General features: G+C 41.7%; 1 protein-coding gene across 2 annotated transcripts in view; it reads right to left on the bottom strand.

The window, feature by feature from the left end:
* LOC127418998 (tyrosine-protein phosphatase non-receptor type 11-like) overlaps nucleotides 1-18069 on the bottom strand; it is a 55170-nt gene extending 37101 nt beyond the window's left edge. The window contains exon 1 of one of the 2 annotated variants that reach the window (XM_051660007.1): nucleotides 17933-18069. In XM_051660007.1, the coding sequence (XP_051515967.1) occupies nucleotides 17933-17946 (14 nt within the window). In that variant the 5' untranslated portion in view covers nucleotides 17947-18069. Of the gene's footprint in view, nucleotides 1-5195; nucleotides 5336-17932 lie in introns of those variants that run through there. The other variant, XM_051660011.1, reaches the window with a different exon arrangement.
* Between the last annotated feature and the right edge of the window lie 15 nt (nucleotides 18070-18084).

Genomic DNA, 18084 nt, shown 5'->3' with positions numbered 1-18084 from the left:
GTTACACCAGTAACCATGACGTTCCCTATCTGTCACTCACTCGACGCTGGTGTCGATGTAGTGACACTAGGGGTCCCTATACAAAACGCCACAAGGCTGAACTGTGTTACGTGAACTGGCGGTGTGCAGTGGGCAGACTTGCTGTGTGCCTCATAGCCAGCACACCAGGTCGACACGTAACCTCCCCCAACACAGTTATGAGTGTCGAACGGCCCTTTTTGGGGACAAGTCGACTACCCAGAGATAGAGACAGGCTTAACCCAGTCGTGGCCTCTTTCCCCTTCTCTTTTTCCACTCCCTAAAAAAAGAAGGGGGATTATCCGACTGGGCCGCCAGGTCTAGTCGGGGGGTGTCCCTCCCAAGGGGAGGACACCACGGAGACCACACCTAGCCCCAAGAGAGGGGGGGATATTTAAGTGGAAGAATACATCACATGGTCTTTCCAACCATGTGGAGAGCCTTCAAGGTAGATCCTGCCCAATGGGGGAGGAGTTACTATAACATGGAGACTGGGGCAGAGGGGCTCTGCCCAAGGAAGATGCAGTTTGCCAGCAGGGAAATGAATTAGCGGAAGATATAGATCGCATGGGGTTAGCCTTACAGGGAACTGCCACATGCGGAGCACCTACCCCAGAACCGGGCTCTTAGCGCGTGTAGTGAGTCTCTCCGAAAACTCGACTGCCACAGGGCTCGGAGGAAGTCTCCTACCCTCTTGATGGAAGTGAGCGCAGTCAGGAGGGCAGTCTTCAAGGAGAGTGCCTTAAGCTCGGCTGACTGCAAAGCTCAAAGGGGGCTCTCTGTAGACCCTGAAAAACTACAGAGGTCCGATGAGGGAACGAGGCACGGCCTGGAGGGATTCAGCCTCCTGGCGCCTCTTAGGAACCTGATGATCAGATCATGCTTCCCTAAGGACTTACCGTCGAATGCGTCGTGGTGTGCTGCTATGGCAGCAATGTACTCCTTCAAGGTGGAAGGGGACAGCCTCCCTTCCAACCTCTCTTGCAGGAAGGAAAGCACTGAGTTCTAGGGGAACACCTGCTCGTAGAAACGAGAGGTCGGTCCAAGGGCTGAAAAGACGGTGACAGACCGAGGTAATGGCCACGCGGTGTGTCCCGTGGCGCCATGCCCGTCTCGGGACTCGAGTCTGGAGCCAGTGCTGAAGCGGCCTCATATGCATCAACCCGAGAGGGGTGGCTACCGCCGAGGATGCCATATGCCCCAGGAGCCTCTGAAAAAGTTTCAGTGGAACCGCTGTTTTCTGTTTGAACGCCTTCAAACAGGCCAGCACCGACTGGGCGCGCTCGTTCGTAAGGTGCGCCATCAAGGACACTGAGTCCAACTCCAAACCGAAAAAAGAGATGCTCTGAACCGGGAGGAGCTTGCTCTTTTCCTAGTTGACCCAAAGCCCTAGTCGGCTGAGGTGTGAGAGCACCAGGTCCCTGTGTGCGCATAACACATCTCAAGAGTGAGCTAAGATTAGCCAGTCGTCGAGATAGTTGAGAATGCAAATGCCTTGTGAATGATCTTTGTAAAGACGCGAGGAGACAGGGACATCGCGCAGCCGAGTCGGACGATCCGGACCAGCCCTCGTGACGGACTGGAAGGCGCAAGCCATGCGTCCAAGTTCCGCGCAAGGGGGACCAAAGGGACAACGTCATCGGATGTACCGGCAGGTGGGGCCTCACGGCAGGGCGGAGCTCGAGGTGCCACACCACGTCGTGGCCGTGCTGAGTCCAAGGACATCGAAGCACTTACCTGGTTCCTTGTGACCACCCCCGGAACAGCCTGGGACGGGGGAGGAAGAGGCCTGTCCTCGTGACCCGTGGAGACTGTCACATCGGGGGCGGATTTGTGCCACAGCTGGGCGCTCAGGGTGGGAGACCGCCGCTGGAGCGCCAACCTGCCAAATGGAGTGGTGGACGGTGGTCGTGATGCCAGCTGTACACACTGGATACATGACCCAGGGAACAAGGAAACCACTCTTGCTGAGCTCTTGAGTACTGCAGCCACTTGGGCATGCAGCACAATTAAATGCAAAAGGTAACAAAAAGATGAAGATCTGCTTACCAGCTCCAGAGCAGCGGGTTTCGTTGTCCCTGGGTCGCCCGTCTCAAGGGCGCTTTGAAGCCTTTCACGGGTTCTGGGCGGCCGCGAGACGGGTGGCGTCTGCTTCCTGCAGTGGGCTCCACGCCGGGGCCAGGCCAAAGGGGCGGGCTGCGGCGGAGCCGGTGCAGTCACCGCAGGGGGACGCCCTTGGCGATGAGTAGATGGGGTGCGGGATCTTGAGCCGCGCCGGGGCAGGATAAGCCGGCTAGCATCCATCTACTGCTCTACCATCGAGAACTGCTGGGCAAAGTCCTCGACGGTGTCGCCGAATAGGCCCGCCTGGGAAATGGGGGCAGCAAGGAATCGTGTCTTGTCGGCCTCACCCATCTCGACCAGGTTGAGCCAAAGTTGGTGCTCCTGGACCACTAGTGTGGCCATCGTCCGCCCGAGAGACCGCGCCGTGACCTCCGTCGCTCGGAGAGCGAGGTCGGTCGCCGAGCGCAGTTCCTGCATCAATCCCGGGGCGGAACTACCCTCGTGCAGTTCCTTTAGCGCCTTGGCGGACTTGCAGGAGAGCCATGGCGTGCAGGGCGGAGGTGGCTTGTCCAGTGGCACCGTAGGCCTTGGCCGTCAGAGACGACATTAACCTACAGGCCTTGGACGGGGGCTTTGGGCACCTGCGCCAGGTGGCGGCGCTCTGCGGGCATAGGTGCACCGCGAGCGCCTTTATCCACCGGGGGATTGCCGAATAACCCTTGGCCGCCCCACCATCGAGGGTAATGAGAGCGGGGAAGCTGAAAAGATCGGGACCGGGCAGTAAAAAGTGCCTCCCGCGACCTTGTCAGCTCTTCATGCACTTCCAGGAAGAAAGGAACGGGGCGGGGCGTGGCTTTGAGCGGCGCCGCGAGCCCAGGAACCAATCACCGAGCCGCGAGGGTTCAGGGAAGAGCGGTGAAATCCACTCTAACCGACGCTCGCGGCTGCCCGGGAAAGCATGTCGTCATCTCCGCGTCAGCCTGTGACTGGGCGATCGACTCCGAAGGGAGGAGCCCAGCTGAGGCTTCCGACTGGACGAGCCCGCTCTCCGATGCTGCACTCGAGAGCTCATCACTTTCGCGGGCTCCGAATAAGAGGTCGAACTCGCCGTGAGACGAGCCAGCGGACTCACCCGGAAGCCCGATCGGGGCAGACGAGCGTGCTGGGGAATGGGAGGTCCGCGGGAGGATACCCGGCGGAGGCGGTCCCATTGGGGTCCCCAAATCGCCCCCAGTGCTAGCCGCGCTGGCCTCAAACCCATGGGTAAAAGGACCGAGGCGGGAGCCTCTGGGGTGGCTCGCTTTCTTACGAAGGCGAGCCGCGACCGCAACGTTGCCATGGACATATTCTCACAATGAGAACATGACCATCCACGAACGCTGTCTCCGCGTGAGCAGTGCCCAGACACTAAAGACAGTGATCGTTATCTCTTAGAAGGTGAGAGATAACGAGCACAACCAGGAATAACACACAATCGGAAAAGCATCTTTAAAAAGACGTGTCTTTAAAAAGACGTTCCATGTGTGCGCTCTTTTAGAGAAATATATACTCTTTTAGAGGGGAAAAATGCTCTTTCAGAAAATATACTCTCTAGTTTTTCTGCCGAAGTGCCCAGGGGCGTTCTCTGCAGTGCACCAGTGCAGAGGAGGGAGAAGCCGCTGAAATGCGCCGTCAGATCCAGCAGAGGTGAATGAACAGCTCAGTGAGCATGACCGTTCGGCTCCGAAGAGAAAATCTGAATGAGTGGTTGTATACCAGCTCCTTTTATACCCGTATGTTCAGGGGAGTGGCATGCAAATACCACTCACCAATTTTCATTGGCCTTTTATCAAAGACCAGAGGTGTCTCGGGCTCCCAAGAGTGACCCCTAGTGTCACTACATCAACACCAACGTCGAGTGAGTGACAGATAGGGAACTAAAAGTAAATGCAGAGTGGCTGCATTCCAAAGAGACTGAGTAAACGACGTGTGAACAGAATGAAATTTACAGCTGAAGTTTACATAGCTTTTTTCTAATTACAGCGCTACTCAGTCATGATGAGCACAGTGTCACTGTGGGACTGAGAGAAGTAGGACAGACCTGTCTGGAAAGGAAAGAGTCAGGAAAGCACCCAGATTTTCCCAGAATGAAACTGGACATAGAATAATGAGTTTTTCCACTTAAGCTTTAGCCTAGTACATTCCCTTTACTGTTTTGTCACCCCAACCCCCTTTTCATGGAAGTAATAACCTCTAGTAACTTCCATTTTAACCTTATAAAAATTTCATAAGGACACAATAAGTGGAATCTGAGACCATTAGTGTTATAATGGGTGGATTAATGAATGCAAAAGAAGTGGGCTTCTGTTCTTTTAGCTTCCCCCTTTTATGAAATGAATGCATGACTTGGCTTCCATGGTTTAATCATTAACAGCCATTATCCAGCTTGCAGCCGGATAAAAATAGGAATGAACTTAAAAGAAAAAAAAAATCAAACAAGATTAGCAAACATCATAGACAAAAAATAATAATACTTAATTTTTATCATACTTATTTACTCTTGCAGTCAGCAAACACCACCTATTTTACCCGTGTAAATTTGCTGACGAAAAATATTTGTGACACTTTTTGTGTGAAAGTGTCATCTGTCAACAATTCGTCTCGCTTTTTTGCATCACGTTTAATGTGCAAGGGCCTATCCTTGTCGGTGGCAGTAAACACAATATAATCTGACCCCTCAGTGATGCAACAGAGCGCAACAGGACCCACCAGCTTTTTCAGCCATTTTGGTTCTGGAAGTATTTTTCCCATTCATTTCTTCCATTGTGATGTCATAAAATTCTTTATAAAAGAGTTCTAAGCCATAACCCAAAAGAACCAGCTCCAAGGTGAATCACAACATAACAAACTTTGATTTTAAATAAAAAAAGTATTTTAAAAATGGACAAAAAGACAAAGGTACAGGAATGCGTACTTAACGTCTTTGCGAATTATGTAACCGAATTAAACACAATGGAAAAAAGTATTGGTTTAAAATTTTTGATTATATGTACAGAAACAATATGTCTTAATTATATTGCAAAATATTCAGATATTTGCAAATATACAAGTATTTTTAAAGTGTATAGACTGACTTGGTTGCGTTATTCACAGTCCGTCATGGGAGTGGGTGGACACTACAGAGCTTGCTGGCACGCATTGTTGGCTGCAATTTCTCTGATTGGTGGATCTTTCTCAGCTGGATCATGGATAGTGTTGTTTTTCACCAGGAATTCTGCTATTAAACATGATTTTGAAACAATGAAGTTGAAATAACTTTTGCCGATAGCTTTGACAGAAGCATATAACATCGATTAACAACCTCAGGGCTCACAGTAGGTCTGTCCTGAAAGGTTAAAAAGCCATCATTACTAATAAATTACCCTATATGGAAAAACTGAATGAGATGTTTACTTCCAGAACCAGACTCTTGGTCTCTACTGTTGTGAGCGGATCAAATAATAGAAATACAAACAATTTTCTGATGAAATTTACCAATAGAACAATTGAATAATATGAGTTGCAATGCATATATGGAATAAAACGATATTTTAGGAACAAAACCAAGATGAGTCTTCACATTTTTGTGACAAACTGGCTAGTCTCATATACCGTATATGATACTGTGAGAACCAATGACCTGCTGTTTGCTGCCACTATGCAAAAAAAAAAAAAAAAAAAAAGAAAAAGAAAAAGAAAAAACAGCTTCAAAATCCCAATTTGGCATAAGGACAAATATATAGGCTAAATTTATAATATAAATGGTGTGTAAAACAGGTCATTATGCTGGAAATGGTTCTCAATTAAATCTCAAAGTAATTCTCAATTCAGTTGATTTTAAACCCTGGATGAACAATTCTCTTTTGCCACATCAATATTGGCACATACAGCTGAGTGACACCAGAGAGACTCAAATATTTTTTTTAAATTATGATAACCCAGGGGCACAAACAGATTGTACATTGGCTAGAAAAAGAGAGAGAGTGAGAGGTAGAGAGAGATATCAGGCGGAAAGTGCTGCTGCTGTATTCTGACAGGGGCAACACAGAGGCCCACGTGCACACAACGAGCTGCCTCTTCCATCTTACATAATATCTCAAGTTCACCACAGCCGGCTATTTAAAGAGACAGGCCTGATGACAAAAAGCGATATACTTAGTGTCCCCCACTTCAAGCTTCAAAGACCCTCTCGTGTCTATATCGGGCACAGACGAGTCCCTGTGGCTGGATTTTGGTACCGTTACTGATATTTTTAGAAGAGCTGATTTTGCTCCCGCATATCAGTCTAGCAAAAACACGGGGGTCAAACACACACACATATCTATTTTGTCTACACTTTTAGTTTAAGGTATCTATATAGCAGATATATAACAAATATACCATATCAGTACAGCAGATGTATTGTTTGTCGCATTTTGTACACTGTAATGCAAAATACATTAGTCACTCACAAATCTAAGCTACATCTTTTATGTCCTAGTTTTAGAGGTATGGTGCACAATGGCGTTGAATCTATACTGTAAGTGTGAGTTGATTGATTTTAGCCTCCATTACAAAAGACCCCAAGCACATTAATGTAAGGTCAAATCAATTCATGCACATAACTGGAATGGTATATATTCAAGGCTAGATGCGGCACCAGCCCCTCTCTCTACTTACTGATCGAGAAATATGTTACCATTTTTTAACTTGTCCCAGCATAGACGGCCCAAGGACACCTAAAACAAAATCTAATGTTAACGATAATATTCAAATCATCAACAGCTGATAACAACCCTTCCAATAGAAACAGTCCCCTGGAAAGGATCAAGCATTTGCTTTGAGCCTTAAAGGGGTCATGAACTGCCTTTTTATTTTTTATTTTGTACTGTTCTCTGAGGTCCACTTATAATGTTATCAAGATTTTTACATCAAAAAACATCATAATTTAGGAGTAATAGGCTATTTTCTGTCCTGTTTTGACTCTCCTCATCGTAACACACCATTTGAATAGGCGTGGCGGATTGTAGACTCAGAAGTAAACGCCCATTGGTATGATTGGCTAACACTTTTGCATATTTAAAAATCCTACACCCTTCATAGATGGACGCTGCTGTGATTTAGGTTAAAAACGCATAAATACTCAGCACATATCAAACGATCTGTAATAACAGACAAAGCAATAGTGACCACGTAATAAAAACAGTTACTCACACTTGTGTGGTGCGACATTACTGTCGGATCCAATATAGTCGGCACAGCATCGTCTTTTAGTTTCAATCTTTCTGAAAATCCTGCGTCGAATTGTGTCTTGTTTGTAAATGAATCCGTGGTAAAATGAAGTGAACAAAGGACCAAGTTCTTACTGACATGGTCTGGAACTTAATTAAAAATAAAGTTCATCCACTCTTTCCTAATGTTGGGATCAGAAGGAAGGCAATGCAAAGACTGTGTTTTTCCACAACTTGGCAATGCACAGTGTCTTGTTGTCTTCGGAGCCATCTTTATCGTTTGGTTTCTGCGTAGACCTGCGTTTGCCTCTCTCGTTATTTACCTACTAAATGCGTGAATCGGTGGGCGGGGCTAAACAGGCAGTGATGTAGAAGCAGGCATTGATCTTCTTCTGCAGAGGCAGTGTTTAGCCACACTATTACGTAATAAAGTGGCACATTCCACATCCTGTCATTTTGGCAGATTGGCTTCAATATAAGCTGTTTTTAGACTAACAAGAAGGTTTTGAGCTCTGAAACTTACAGGATGTTTTTATAGTACAATGACCTCTTATGTATCAAAAGATCAAGGGAATTTTGATTTCTCAGTTCATGACCGCTTTAAAAGAGGAGTCCTGGTCAGGAAAGTGATGCATTTTTATACATCGATTAGTCACAACATTAAAACCACCTGCCTAATATTGTGTAGGTCCCCCTCGTGCCACCAAAACAGCGACAACCCACATATCAGAATAGCATTCTGAGATGATATTCTTCTCACCACAATTGTACAGAGCGATTATCTGAGTTACCATAGACTTTGTCAGTTCGAACCAGTCTGGCCATTCTCCGTTGACCTCTCTCGTCAACAAGGCGTTTCCATCCGCAGAACTGCTGCTCACTGGATGTTTTTTGCTTTTGGCACCATTTTGAGTAAATTCTAGAGACTGTTGTACGTGAAAATCCCAGGAGATCAGCAGTTATAGAAACACTCAAACCAGCCCATCCGGCACCAACAATCATGCCACGCTCCAAATAACTGAGATCAAATTTTTCCCCCATTCTGATCGTTGATGTGAACATTAACTGAAGCTCCTGACCCGTATCTGCATGATTTTATGCACTGCACTGCTGCCACAATTGGACAGAATGCTATTCTGAGATGCGGGTTGGCGCTGTTTTGGTGGCATGAGGGGGACATACACATTACACATGTGTGTACACATACCATTAGGCAGGTGGTTTTAATGTTGTGGCTGATCGGTGTATGACTAATGAAATGAAAGGCATCCATATCACTAAGCACACTATGTCCATTATCATTATCCATATTATTCCTTATGTGATCTGATAGGTGATATAATGGCAGGCATTATAAATATTGAGAGCTTAGGCATACTATATCAGTGAGCCCACTGGACTGTGGTTTCTCTTTATTGTCCACAAATGATCATCAACAGTATGGAAATATAAAAATCTAACACTTTCCATTTCAATTGTATCTTATATGCCAATAGCAGAAAGAAAAATGTAAGCTACAACAGTGTAAAATTAATGTTGTGTTGAGGGCATTAAAGGGATAGTTCACACAAAAATGAAAATTCTCTCACCATTCATCTCATCATCATCATCATGCCATCCCAGACGTGTATGGATTTATTTCTTCAGCAGAGCACAAACAAAGATTTTTAGAAGAATATTTCAGTTCTGTTGGTCCATACAATGCAAGTGGATGGTGATTAGCACTTTAAAGCTCCAAAAAGTACAGACAATCGCAGTAAGAGCATTCCATACGACACCAGTGGTTAAATTTATTTCGTCTAATGTCTTCTGGTCGCTCTCCGATGCCTGTCCACAATGGGACTCAGTTCCCTCCACCTCTCACATGAAGCAAACGCGCTGGCATGTTCAACTGAAAGCAAAACCAAAGAAGCTTGTGAACAGGGTTCTCTTGTAAACAAATCGAGCTGCACTTCCGGTTGTATCACGTCAGTTCTCGTGTGAACATGCCAACGTGCTTACGTCACGTGACAGGCGGAGGGAACCGAGTCCCGTTGTGGACAGGCATCGAAGAGCAACCAAAAATAAACAATTATAGTGAAAAGGACTTAAATATTGATCTGTTTCTCACACAAAGTAATCGTATCGTTTTAGAAGACATCATTTAACCACTGGAGTCATATGGATTACTTTTACTATGATTGTCTGTGCTTTTGGAGCTTTATAGTGCTAATCACCATCCACTTGCATTGTATGGACCTACAGAGCTGAGATATTCTTCTAAAAATCTTTAAATTTTTGGGTGAACTAATCCTTTAAGATTACGACACTAAATTGATGGCTGTGGGGAAAAAAAAACTGTGTGATCAGCAAACCTTTGGTCACATCAAGCAGAATTCCTGAAAATTTTGGATAGGCTATCTCATTTCACCACAGTGGAGGCAGTTTTCCTGCCTGTGAATTTCAGTACTAAGCTACGGGTTATTTCCCTTCAGTTTTAAGACATATGAGTCAATCTTTTAGAGATGTATCAATGTTTACCGGGAAACAAAGTTTAAATACTTTTATCAGAATCAACATTTTATGAGTCAGTGACATAAAGGTGGAACTTTTGAGAACTGACAACTATTTACATGCAACAGAAATATGACCCCATATATTTACATGACCCCACAGAAATGACCATGCAATGAGACATCTCTTCCTTTTTCGTCTTTCCTTTATTCCGTTTACTCACTACACTCTAACACACACACACAGCGAGAGAAAGACTGACACAAAAAATGCTTTGTGATCCAGAAATGTAAACATATAATATAAAATTGTCAACACACATACACACATCATTAAGCAAATAATTTTGTGATCAATTAACATAAAAAGAGTAAGTATAATGTTAAGTTTATCTTGAAATAATTCTTCAACTTCCTGTTAAAAATGTCATGGTAAAAAAAAAAAAAAATTAAAATGCAGTGTAGCATTTGCTGACTTTTATCTGCTAAACGTGCAGATTTGCCACATAAGACAGATTCATCCTGTTTAATATTATTATGATATTAAGTTTTATAAACCACTATATGAGCTTTTGTCTGACAGACATGTAAATGAACAGCCTGCAGATCAACGGTAACTTCAGAAAACTGTTTAAAGGCCACATTTGGTATCCAATCAAATAACTAGGGATGCACCGATCCGATACCTGGATCGGTATCGGCTCAGAAACTGACATTTATAAATGGATCGGGTATCGGTCCGACGAGCCCGATCCAAATCCGATACTGTGTGTTAATCATGTTCGTTACTGTCAAGCTAAAAAAATGACATAAAAGAACCATAAAAACACCATTGAAGTAGTTCATATGACTCGTGCATTTTATCATTTGTTTACAAATTATAATAATATTTAAGTTGAATGGGTTCCAAAAAATAACTGTGTGAATGAAAAGTGAGCTGATATCTTACAACTAAATTGAACAAAAAAGAGATCTGAATCCTTTAAAGTCCAGATACAAGTTTAAAAAAAAAAAAAATGTCCTACTGATGACTTATACTGGAATTACAGTTAATTTTGCTGCTACATTATCAAGTATACTATTTAACAATAAAGTTTTTCTTAATAAGCTATACATTTATATTGAAATAATGTGTAGTTAGAGGTTTGTGTTTCTTTACATATTAAAGAGCACACCCAATTAGTTCCACACAATAATGTAACAATATTTTAGGTCCCTAAAGATTTTCAATACTGTGACATTATTTCCATGACAGTTACACACCTTTTACCCCCAATTCTCATTACCGCAATGTGAAAAAAAAGATGGTAATTAAATTATTTATACATTATTCTTTCATTTTCACTATATTTTCATTATAAAAAATCTATTTTATAGCCTAATTTAATACATAAATGTGTTACGTTAATGAAAATCATTATTGAAAACAATGGGAATAGTAAAAGTAAAACGTACAGGTTATGGTAATGAGAACTGTGCCTAAGAGTCCTTAGAATACTGCCAATGCCAATCCCAAAAATATATATATATATTATATATATATATATATATATATTATATATATATATATATATATATATATATATATATACAGGTGCATCTCAATAAATTAGAATGTTGTGGAAAAGTTCATTTATTTCAGTAATTCAACTCAAATTGTGAAACTCGTGTATTAAATAAATTCAATGCACACAGACTGAAGTAGTTTAAGTCTTTGGTTCTTTTAATTGTGATGATTTTGGCTCACATTTAACAAAAACCCAACAATTCACTATCTCAAAAAATTAGAATATGGTGACATGCCAATCAGCTAATCAACTCAAAACACCTGCAAAGTTTTCCTGAGCCTTCAAAATGGTCTCTCAGTTTGGTTCACTAGGCTATACAATCATGGGGAAGACTGCTGATCTGACAGTTGTCCAGAAGACAATCATTGACACCCTTCACAAGGAGGGTAAGCCACAAACATTCATTGCCAAAGAAGCTGGCTGTTCACAGAGTGCTGTATCCAAGCATGTTAACAGAAAGTTGAGTGGAAGGAAAAAGTGTGGAAGAAAAAGATGCACAACCAACCGAGAGAACCGCAGCCTTATGATTGTCAAGCAAAATCGATTCAAGAATTTGGGTGAACTTCACAAGGAATGGACTGAGGCTGGGGTCAAGGCATCAAGAGCCACCACACACAGACATGTCAAGGAATTTGGCTACAGTTGTCGTATTCCTCTTGTTAAGCCACTCCTGAACCACAGACAACGTCAGAGGCGTCTTACCTGGGCTAAGGAGAAGAAGAACTGGACTGTTGCCCAGTGGTCCAAAGTCCTCTTTTCAGATGAGAGCAAGTTTTGTATTTCATTTGGAAACCAAGGTCCTAGAGTCTGGAGGAAGGGTGGAGAAGCTCATAGCCCAAGTTGCTTGAAGTCCACTGTTAAGTTTCCACAATCTGTGATGATTTGGGGTGCAATGTCATCTGCTGGTGTTGGTCCATTGTGTTTTTTGAAAACCAAAGTCACTGCACCCGTTTACCAAGACATTTTGGAGCACTTCATGCTTCCTTCTGCTGACTAGCTTTTTAAAGATGCTGATTTCATTTTCCAGCAGGATTTGGCACCTGCCCACACTGCCAAAAGCACCAAAAGTTGGTTAAATGACCATGGTGTTGGTGTGCTTGACTGGCCAGCAAACTCACCAGACCTGAACCCCATAGAGAATCTATGGGGTATTGTCAAGAGGAAAATGAGAAACGAGAGACCAAAAAATGCAGATGAGCTGAAGGCCACTGTCAAAGAAACCTGGGCTTCCATACCACCTCAGCAGTGCCACAAACTGATCACCTCCATGCCACGCAGAATTGAGGCAGTAATTAAAGCAAAAGGAGCCCCTACCAAGTATTGAGTACATATACAGTAAATGAACATACTTTCCAGAAGGCCAACAATTCACTAAAAATGTTTTTTTTTTTATTGGTCTTATGATGTATTCTAATTTTTTGAGATAGTGAATTGGTGGGTTTTTGTTAAATGTGAGCCAAAATCATCACAATTAAAAGAACCAAAGACTTAAACTACTTCAGTCTGTGTGCATTGAATTTATTTAATACACGAGTTTCACAATTTGAGTTGAATTACTGAAATAAATGAACTTTTCCACGACATTCTAATTTATTGAGATGCACCTGTATATATTTCTTCACAGGAGTCATGAGACATATTTCATATTTTCTCTACTACTTCATCTCGTTCGGATATTTCAAATTAAATCTCTGTCATACGGCTATAATGTAGGCTATCAAACAACTGTTATCTTCTAATTTCACATAGTGAATTAAAGCCAGTACAGTGACATAAATGAACATGACCACAGGCAGCAGGTTATTATGGGATGAATATAGTATAAAAATTATTCACAAATGCTTAAACACTTCGATAAATGTCATACATGCATCTTACTATCCACATACAAATGCCTTTTAACTTGTGCTGTGAAATTCTGAATAAAATGAATGTGCAGCGATTTGCACAAATAGAGACATATTTGTGAATACAAATGTTCCCTTGTGTATAAATGTAACAGAATTTGTATGTCTAACCAAAGTAAGACATTCCAAATTAAACACAAATTGGCCTTGTGAAGCATTGAATGTGCATTTGTGGATCAAGTGGCACGCGTGCATTCATTGACATGTTTTTGTGTCTACACTGTTTTATTTATTTTAATTTTGAGACTTTTGTTTAGCTGTTTTTTTTAACATGGCTGACCCACACACAAACAAAAACCAATGAATAAGTCCTAAATTCATTCATTAATGTGGGCACATCTACCCATCATTTTGGGAAAACTTCATAAATGCATTTATTAGCATTAAACAAATGTCTTTTTACTTGTGTTTGTGGAATTTATTATTAAATGAATGTGCAGCTATTTGTACAAATAGAGACATATTTGTGTATATAAATGTTCCCTTTTGTACAAAAATATCACAGTTTGTAGATGCAACCAAATGAAGATGTTCCAAATGAAACACAAAATGGTCTTGTGAAGTATCGAATGTGCATCTGTGGATCAAGTGACACACATACATTAATTGACGTCTTTTTGTATGTTTTTTGTTTCATTCATTTTAATTTTGAGACTTCCTTTCCACTGGTTTTGCCTTGCACGATTCATACATAATTTGTGTAATAAAAGCAGCTACCACCAGCTAGGGGTCTCATTTTACAGATGTACCATCAAGAGGGTTGTGGTTTATTCACAAGGTCACTCAGCATGCACAGTTTACAAGCGCCACTTCAAACAAACAGCGTCTGAGATCAGAAAGAATCAAAAGTTTTCTCATATATAACCAAGGACAATGTCCTGTCACATTGAAAAAGGCGAAAAAAGCCAATTTTAGAGTGCAAGTCCTGGTGACAATATGTTTGTGTTACATGTCAAAAGCTATCTAGCTAATAGGATTCCAACACCTTGCTCACCGGGTCTTTGTCCAGGTCAGCATTAGAGTGTGCTACTTCAATCTTAACTAAGTTTCTAGACTGAAATTCCTGTCTACACAATAGGAAATATCTGTTTGTGTAGTCAAAGCATGAGTACAATTCTTAATGTTGTAGTATCCAATAGGGCTGGGTGGAATGGCGATAGAATAAAGTGTCAATCGGTAGAAATGTTTATATCGTGGTATGAATATATCTGTGCATACAAAGCTCCACTTGACTGAAGGTGAGACTGATAGTGAGAGACAAACATGGAGAGAGATGAACAAACAGAATGCAGGACGACTCCGAAACAAGTCAAACGCAGGAGGAGGAATATATTTTTGCATTAAATATACTGGTATTTGCAGAAAATGACAACTGCTCAAAATAACAAAAAAATGCAGTGTTCATATTCATTTTTCATAAGCCTGATTTTCAATCACAGCTTTCATGCATCTTGGCATGCTCTCTACCAGTCTTTCACATTGCTGTTGGGTGACGTTATGCCACTCCTGGTGCAAAAATTCAAGCAGCTTGGCTTTGTTTGATAGCTTGTGGCCATCCATCTTCCTCCTGATCACATTCCAGAGGTTTTCAATGGGGTTCAGGTCTGGAGATTGGGCTGGCCATGACAGGGTCTTGATCTGGTGGTCCTCCATCCACACCTTGATTGACCTGGCTGTGTGGCATGGAGCATTGTCATGCTGGAAAAACCAATCCTCAGAGTTAGGGAACATTGTCAGAGCAGAAGGAATTAAGTTTTCTTCCAGGATAACCTTGTACATGGCTTGAAATGTTGAGAAATGTTGTCTACTTTATAGAATAAAACAAAAATTTTACTCAAACACATATCTATAAATAGTAAATCCAGAGAAACTGATATTTTTGCAGTGGTCTCTTAATTTTTTTTCAGAGCTGTATACCGTTACCATGATATAGAATTTTGGTCATATCGCCCACCCCTACCTAAACACCTAGCACTATTGCATCCTGCCTCACAGTCAGAAGTTGTTACTTCTTGGGCTTATATAACACAATAAAATTATCCTAACCTTACTGAATTGTTTAGAATTTTTTTATTGAGAGAAATAAAAAGCATTAATGCAGAAGAACAGCAGCACAGCTATAAGTGCCTTTACAAAACATGAATCATGACAACAGACACACCATATATACCTCTATATTAAGATTTATACAAGATCTGCTGTTGTAAGAATTCTTTTTTTTTTCATGTTATGTAAATGTATTTAATGTTAATTTAAAAAGCATTCTTTAACACTTTTGTGTTGTTATGACACTGGCTCAGTGTTATTTATTAGAAATACAAATTTATATTAACCTTGTAAACAATGTCTATTACATTTATTCACTCGGGGTATGTGGCTGTGAGTTACAGCAGGACCAAAGATCGGAGAAATTGTGATCTCTGCATCACAAAAACATGGACACAGCTGCAGAGCTTTTGTGCAACTGGTAAAACATAAGGCTTCATGGCAACAATCTTGTTTCTTTCTATTATATTTTATACATGAATGATCTTGTTTTTTATGTACTTATTAATTATTTTAATCTGTCCAGGTTGCTCTTGCCCTGACTACAGATACCAGTCCCAACAGTAGCGGTTCTAGCTTGTATGGCGCCCTGGGCGAAACCCATTTCAAGAAAAAAAAGTTGTTGACTGGGGGTGGGGTGGGGTGGGGGGGTTACACGGGGGTTGGTGATTGTAAATAAGAATGCTCCCAAAGTTGTTGACGCACGAGGCACCCCCACCCCAACCCCCCCCATCCCCCCACCCCCTGCAAGATGCCACCCTGGGCAACTGCCCATGTCGCCCATGCCTAAATCCGCCACAGAGTCCCAGACAACTGACACTACACCATGCAGTAGCAACGAGGAAGGGTAACCTCAAGTAAAGTGCCATGTGTGATGTTCCATTCCATTGTTTGTGTGTGTACATAAAATGTGTAAAATAGATCATATGGGTTTGAAACAACTTGAAGTTGAGCAAATGATGACAATTTTAATTTTGGGGTGAACAATTAGCCAAAAGTGCAGCCAAAAGAAGACAATGTTAATTGTTTAGGTAAATGTTTATTGCACTTTCATTTGAATACATGGAAATATTACTTAAGTCTGACTTCACATCAGAGAACAATAAAGGAGCATATTATACATTTTAAAATGGATCCTGTATTGGAGCTGGAACCACTGAGTTTGGGAGCAGGTGAGTCCTATTAGTTAGAAAGCTTCTGACATGTAAAACAAACATATTGTCACCAGGACTTACACTGTAAAATTTTATTTTTTCGCATTTTACAATGTGACAGGACTTTGTCCTTGGTTATATATGAGAAAAATTGAGTCAAACCTTTGATTATTTCTGCTGATCTCAGACGCTGTTTGTTTGAAGTGGCGCATGTAAACGGCAAATGCTGAGTGACCTTATGAATAAACCATGCCCTGCCTGTTACATGTGGATCATGCAAGGCAAAACCAGTGAAAAGGAAGTCTCAAAATTCAAATGAATGAAACAGAAAACACACAAAAAGACGTCAAATGAATGAACTTGAATCCACAAATGCACATTCGATACTTCACAAGACCATTTTGTGTTTCATTTGGAACATCTTCATTTGGTTGCATCCACAAATTGATTTATTTTTACAAAAGGGAACATTTATATTCACAAATATGTCTCTATGTGTACAAATAGATGCACATTCATTTAATAATAAATTACACAGACACAAGAAAAAGACACTTATATAAGGCTAATAACACGCATTTGTGAATTTTTCCCAAACTGATGGGTAGATGTGCCCACACTTATGGATGAATTTAGAACTTATTCATTAGTAGTTGTTTGTGTGTGGGTCGGACATGGTAAAAACAGCTAAACAAAAGTCTCAAAATTCAAATAAATAAAACAGAATAGACACAAAAACATGTCAATAAATGCACGTGTGCCACTTGATCCACAAATGCACATTCAATGCTTCACAAGGCCATTTTGTGTTTCATTTGGAATGTCTTCCTACGGTTAAGACATGCAAATTCTGTAACATTTATACAAAAGGGAACATTTGTATTCACAAATATGTCTCTATTTGTGCAAATCGCTGCACATTCATTTAATTCGGAATTTCATTGACACAAGTTGAAAGGCATTTGTATGTGGATAGCAAGATGCATGTATGACATCGAGTGTTTAGCATTTGTGAATACAATTTTGATACTATATTCATCCCATGGAATACATCCATACATCTGTAAATAAACCTTGTCATTACACTAATAAACCTCAGCGTTATTATGCAGTTTAAAGAGTTGTAATGAAGACAGACTAGTGACTTTGCACTATACCGATTCATATTCGATTTCCGTTAGCGAGAGCAATAAAATCGGAACAACTAAAAAGAGAGAGAAGACAAATCTAACAAAACAATATTCCTAATGACACTACTGTGCAATATCGTTTACCTAAGCAAACACACATCTAGCAGTCATTGGTTCAGTATAATGTGCCAAAGTGGACCAGGCGCCTGGAGTAGAGAAATAGTCCGACTCATTGCTGTGTTTCGTGCTGGAGCAGTGGATCCATTCATACAGGAATCATCAATCAGTATTCACTCTTGCAATTTTAATGTAGCCTTCAACTTACCTTCGAGAAGTCATTGCCGTCCTATGAGCTGTCAGACGGGTGTGAGGGAATGATCCTGCCTTCACCGTGTCACTGCAGCGGAGCTGAACGCGAGCGAGGGAGCGTCAAACAGCGACTCGCCTCTCGCAGACACAGAGGGCACACCACACTGA

Source organism: Myxocyprinus asiaticus, chromosome 28 (assembly GCF_019703515.2).
Source record: "Myxocyprinus asiaticus isolate MX2 ecotype Aquarium Trade chromosome 28, UBuf_Myxa_2, whole genome shotgun sequence".
Taxonomy (NCBI): Eukaryota; Metazoa; Chordata; class Actinopteri; order Cypriniformes; family Catostomidae; genus Myxocyprinus; species Myxocyprinus asiaticus.
The sequence above is the reverse complement of the archived record's forward strand: the minus strand, read 5'-3'. Positions and strand labels throughout refer to the sequence as shown.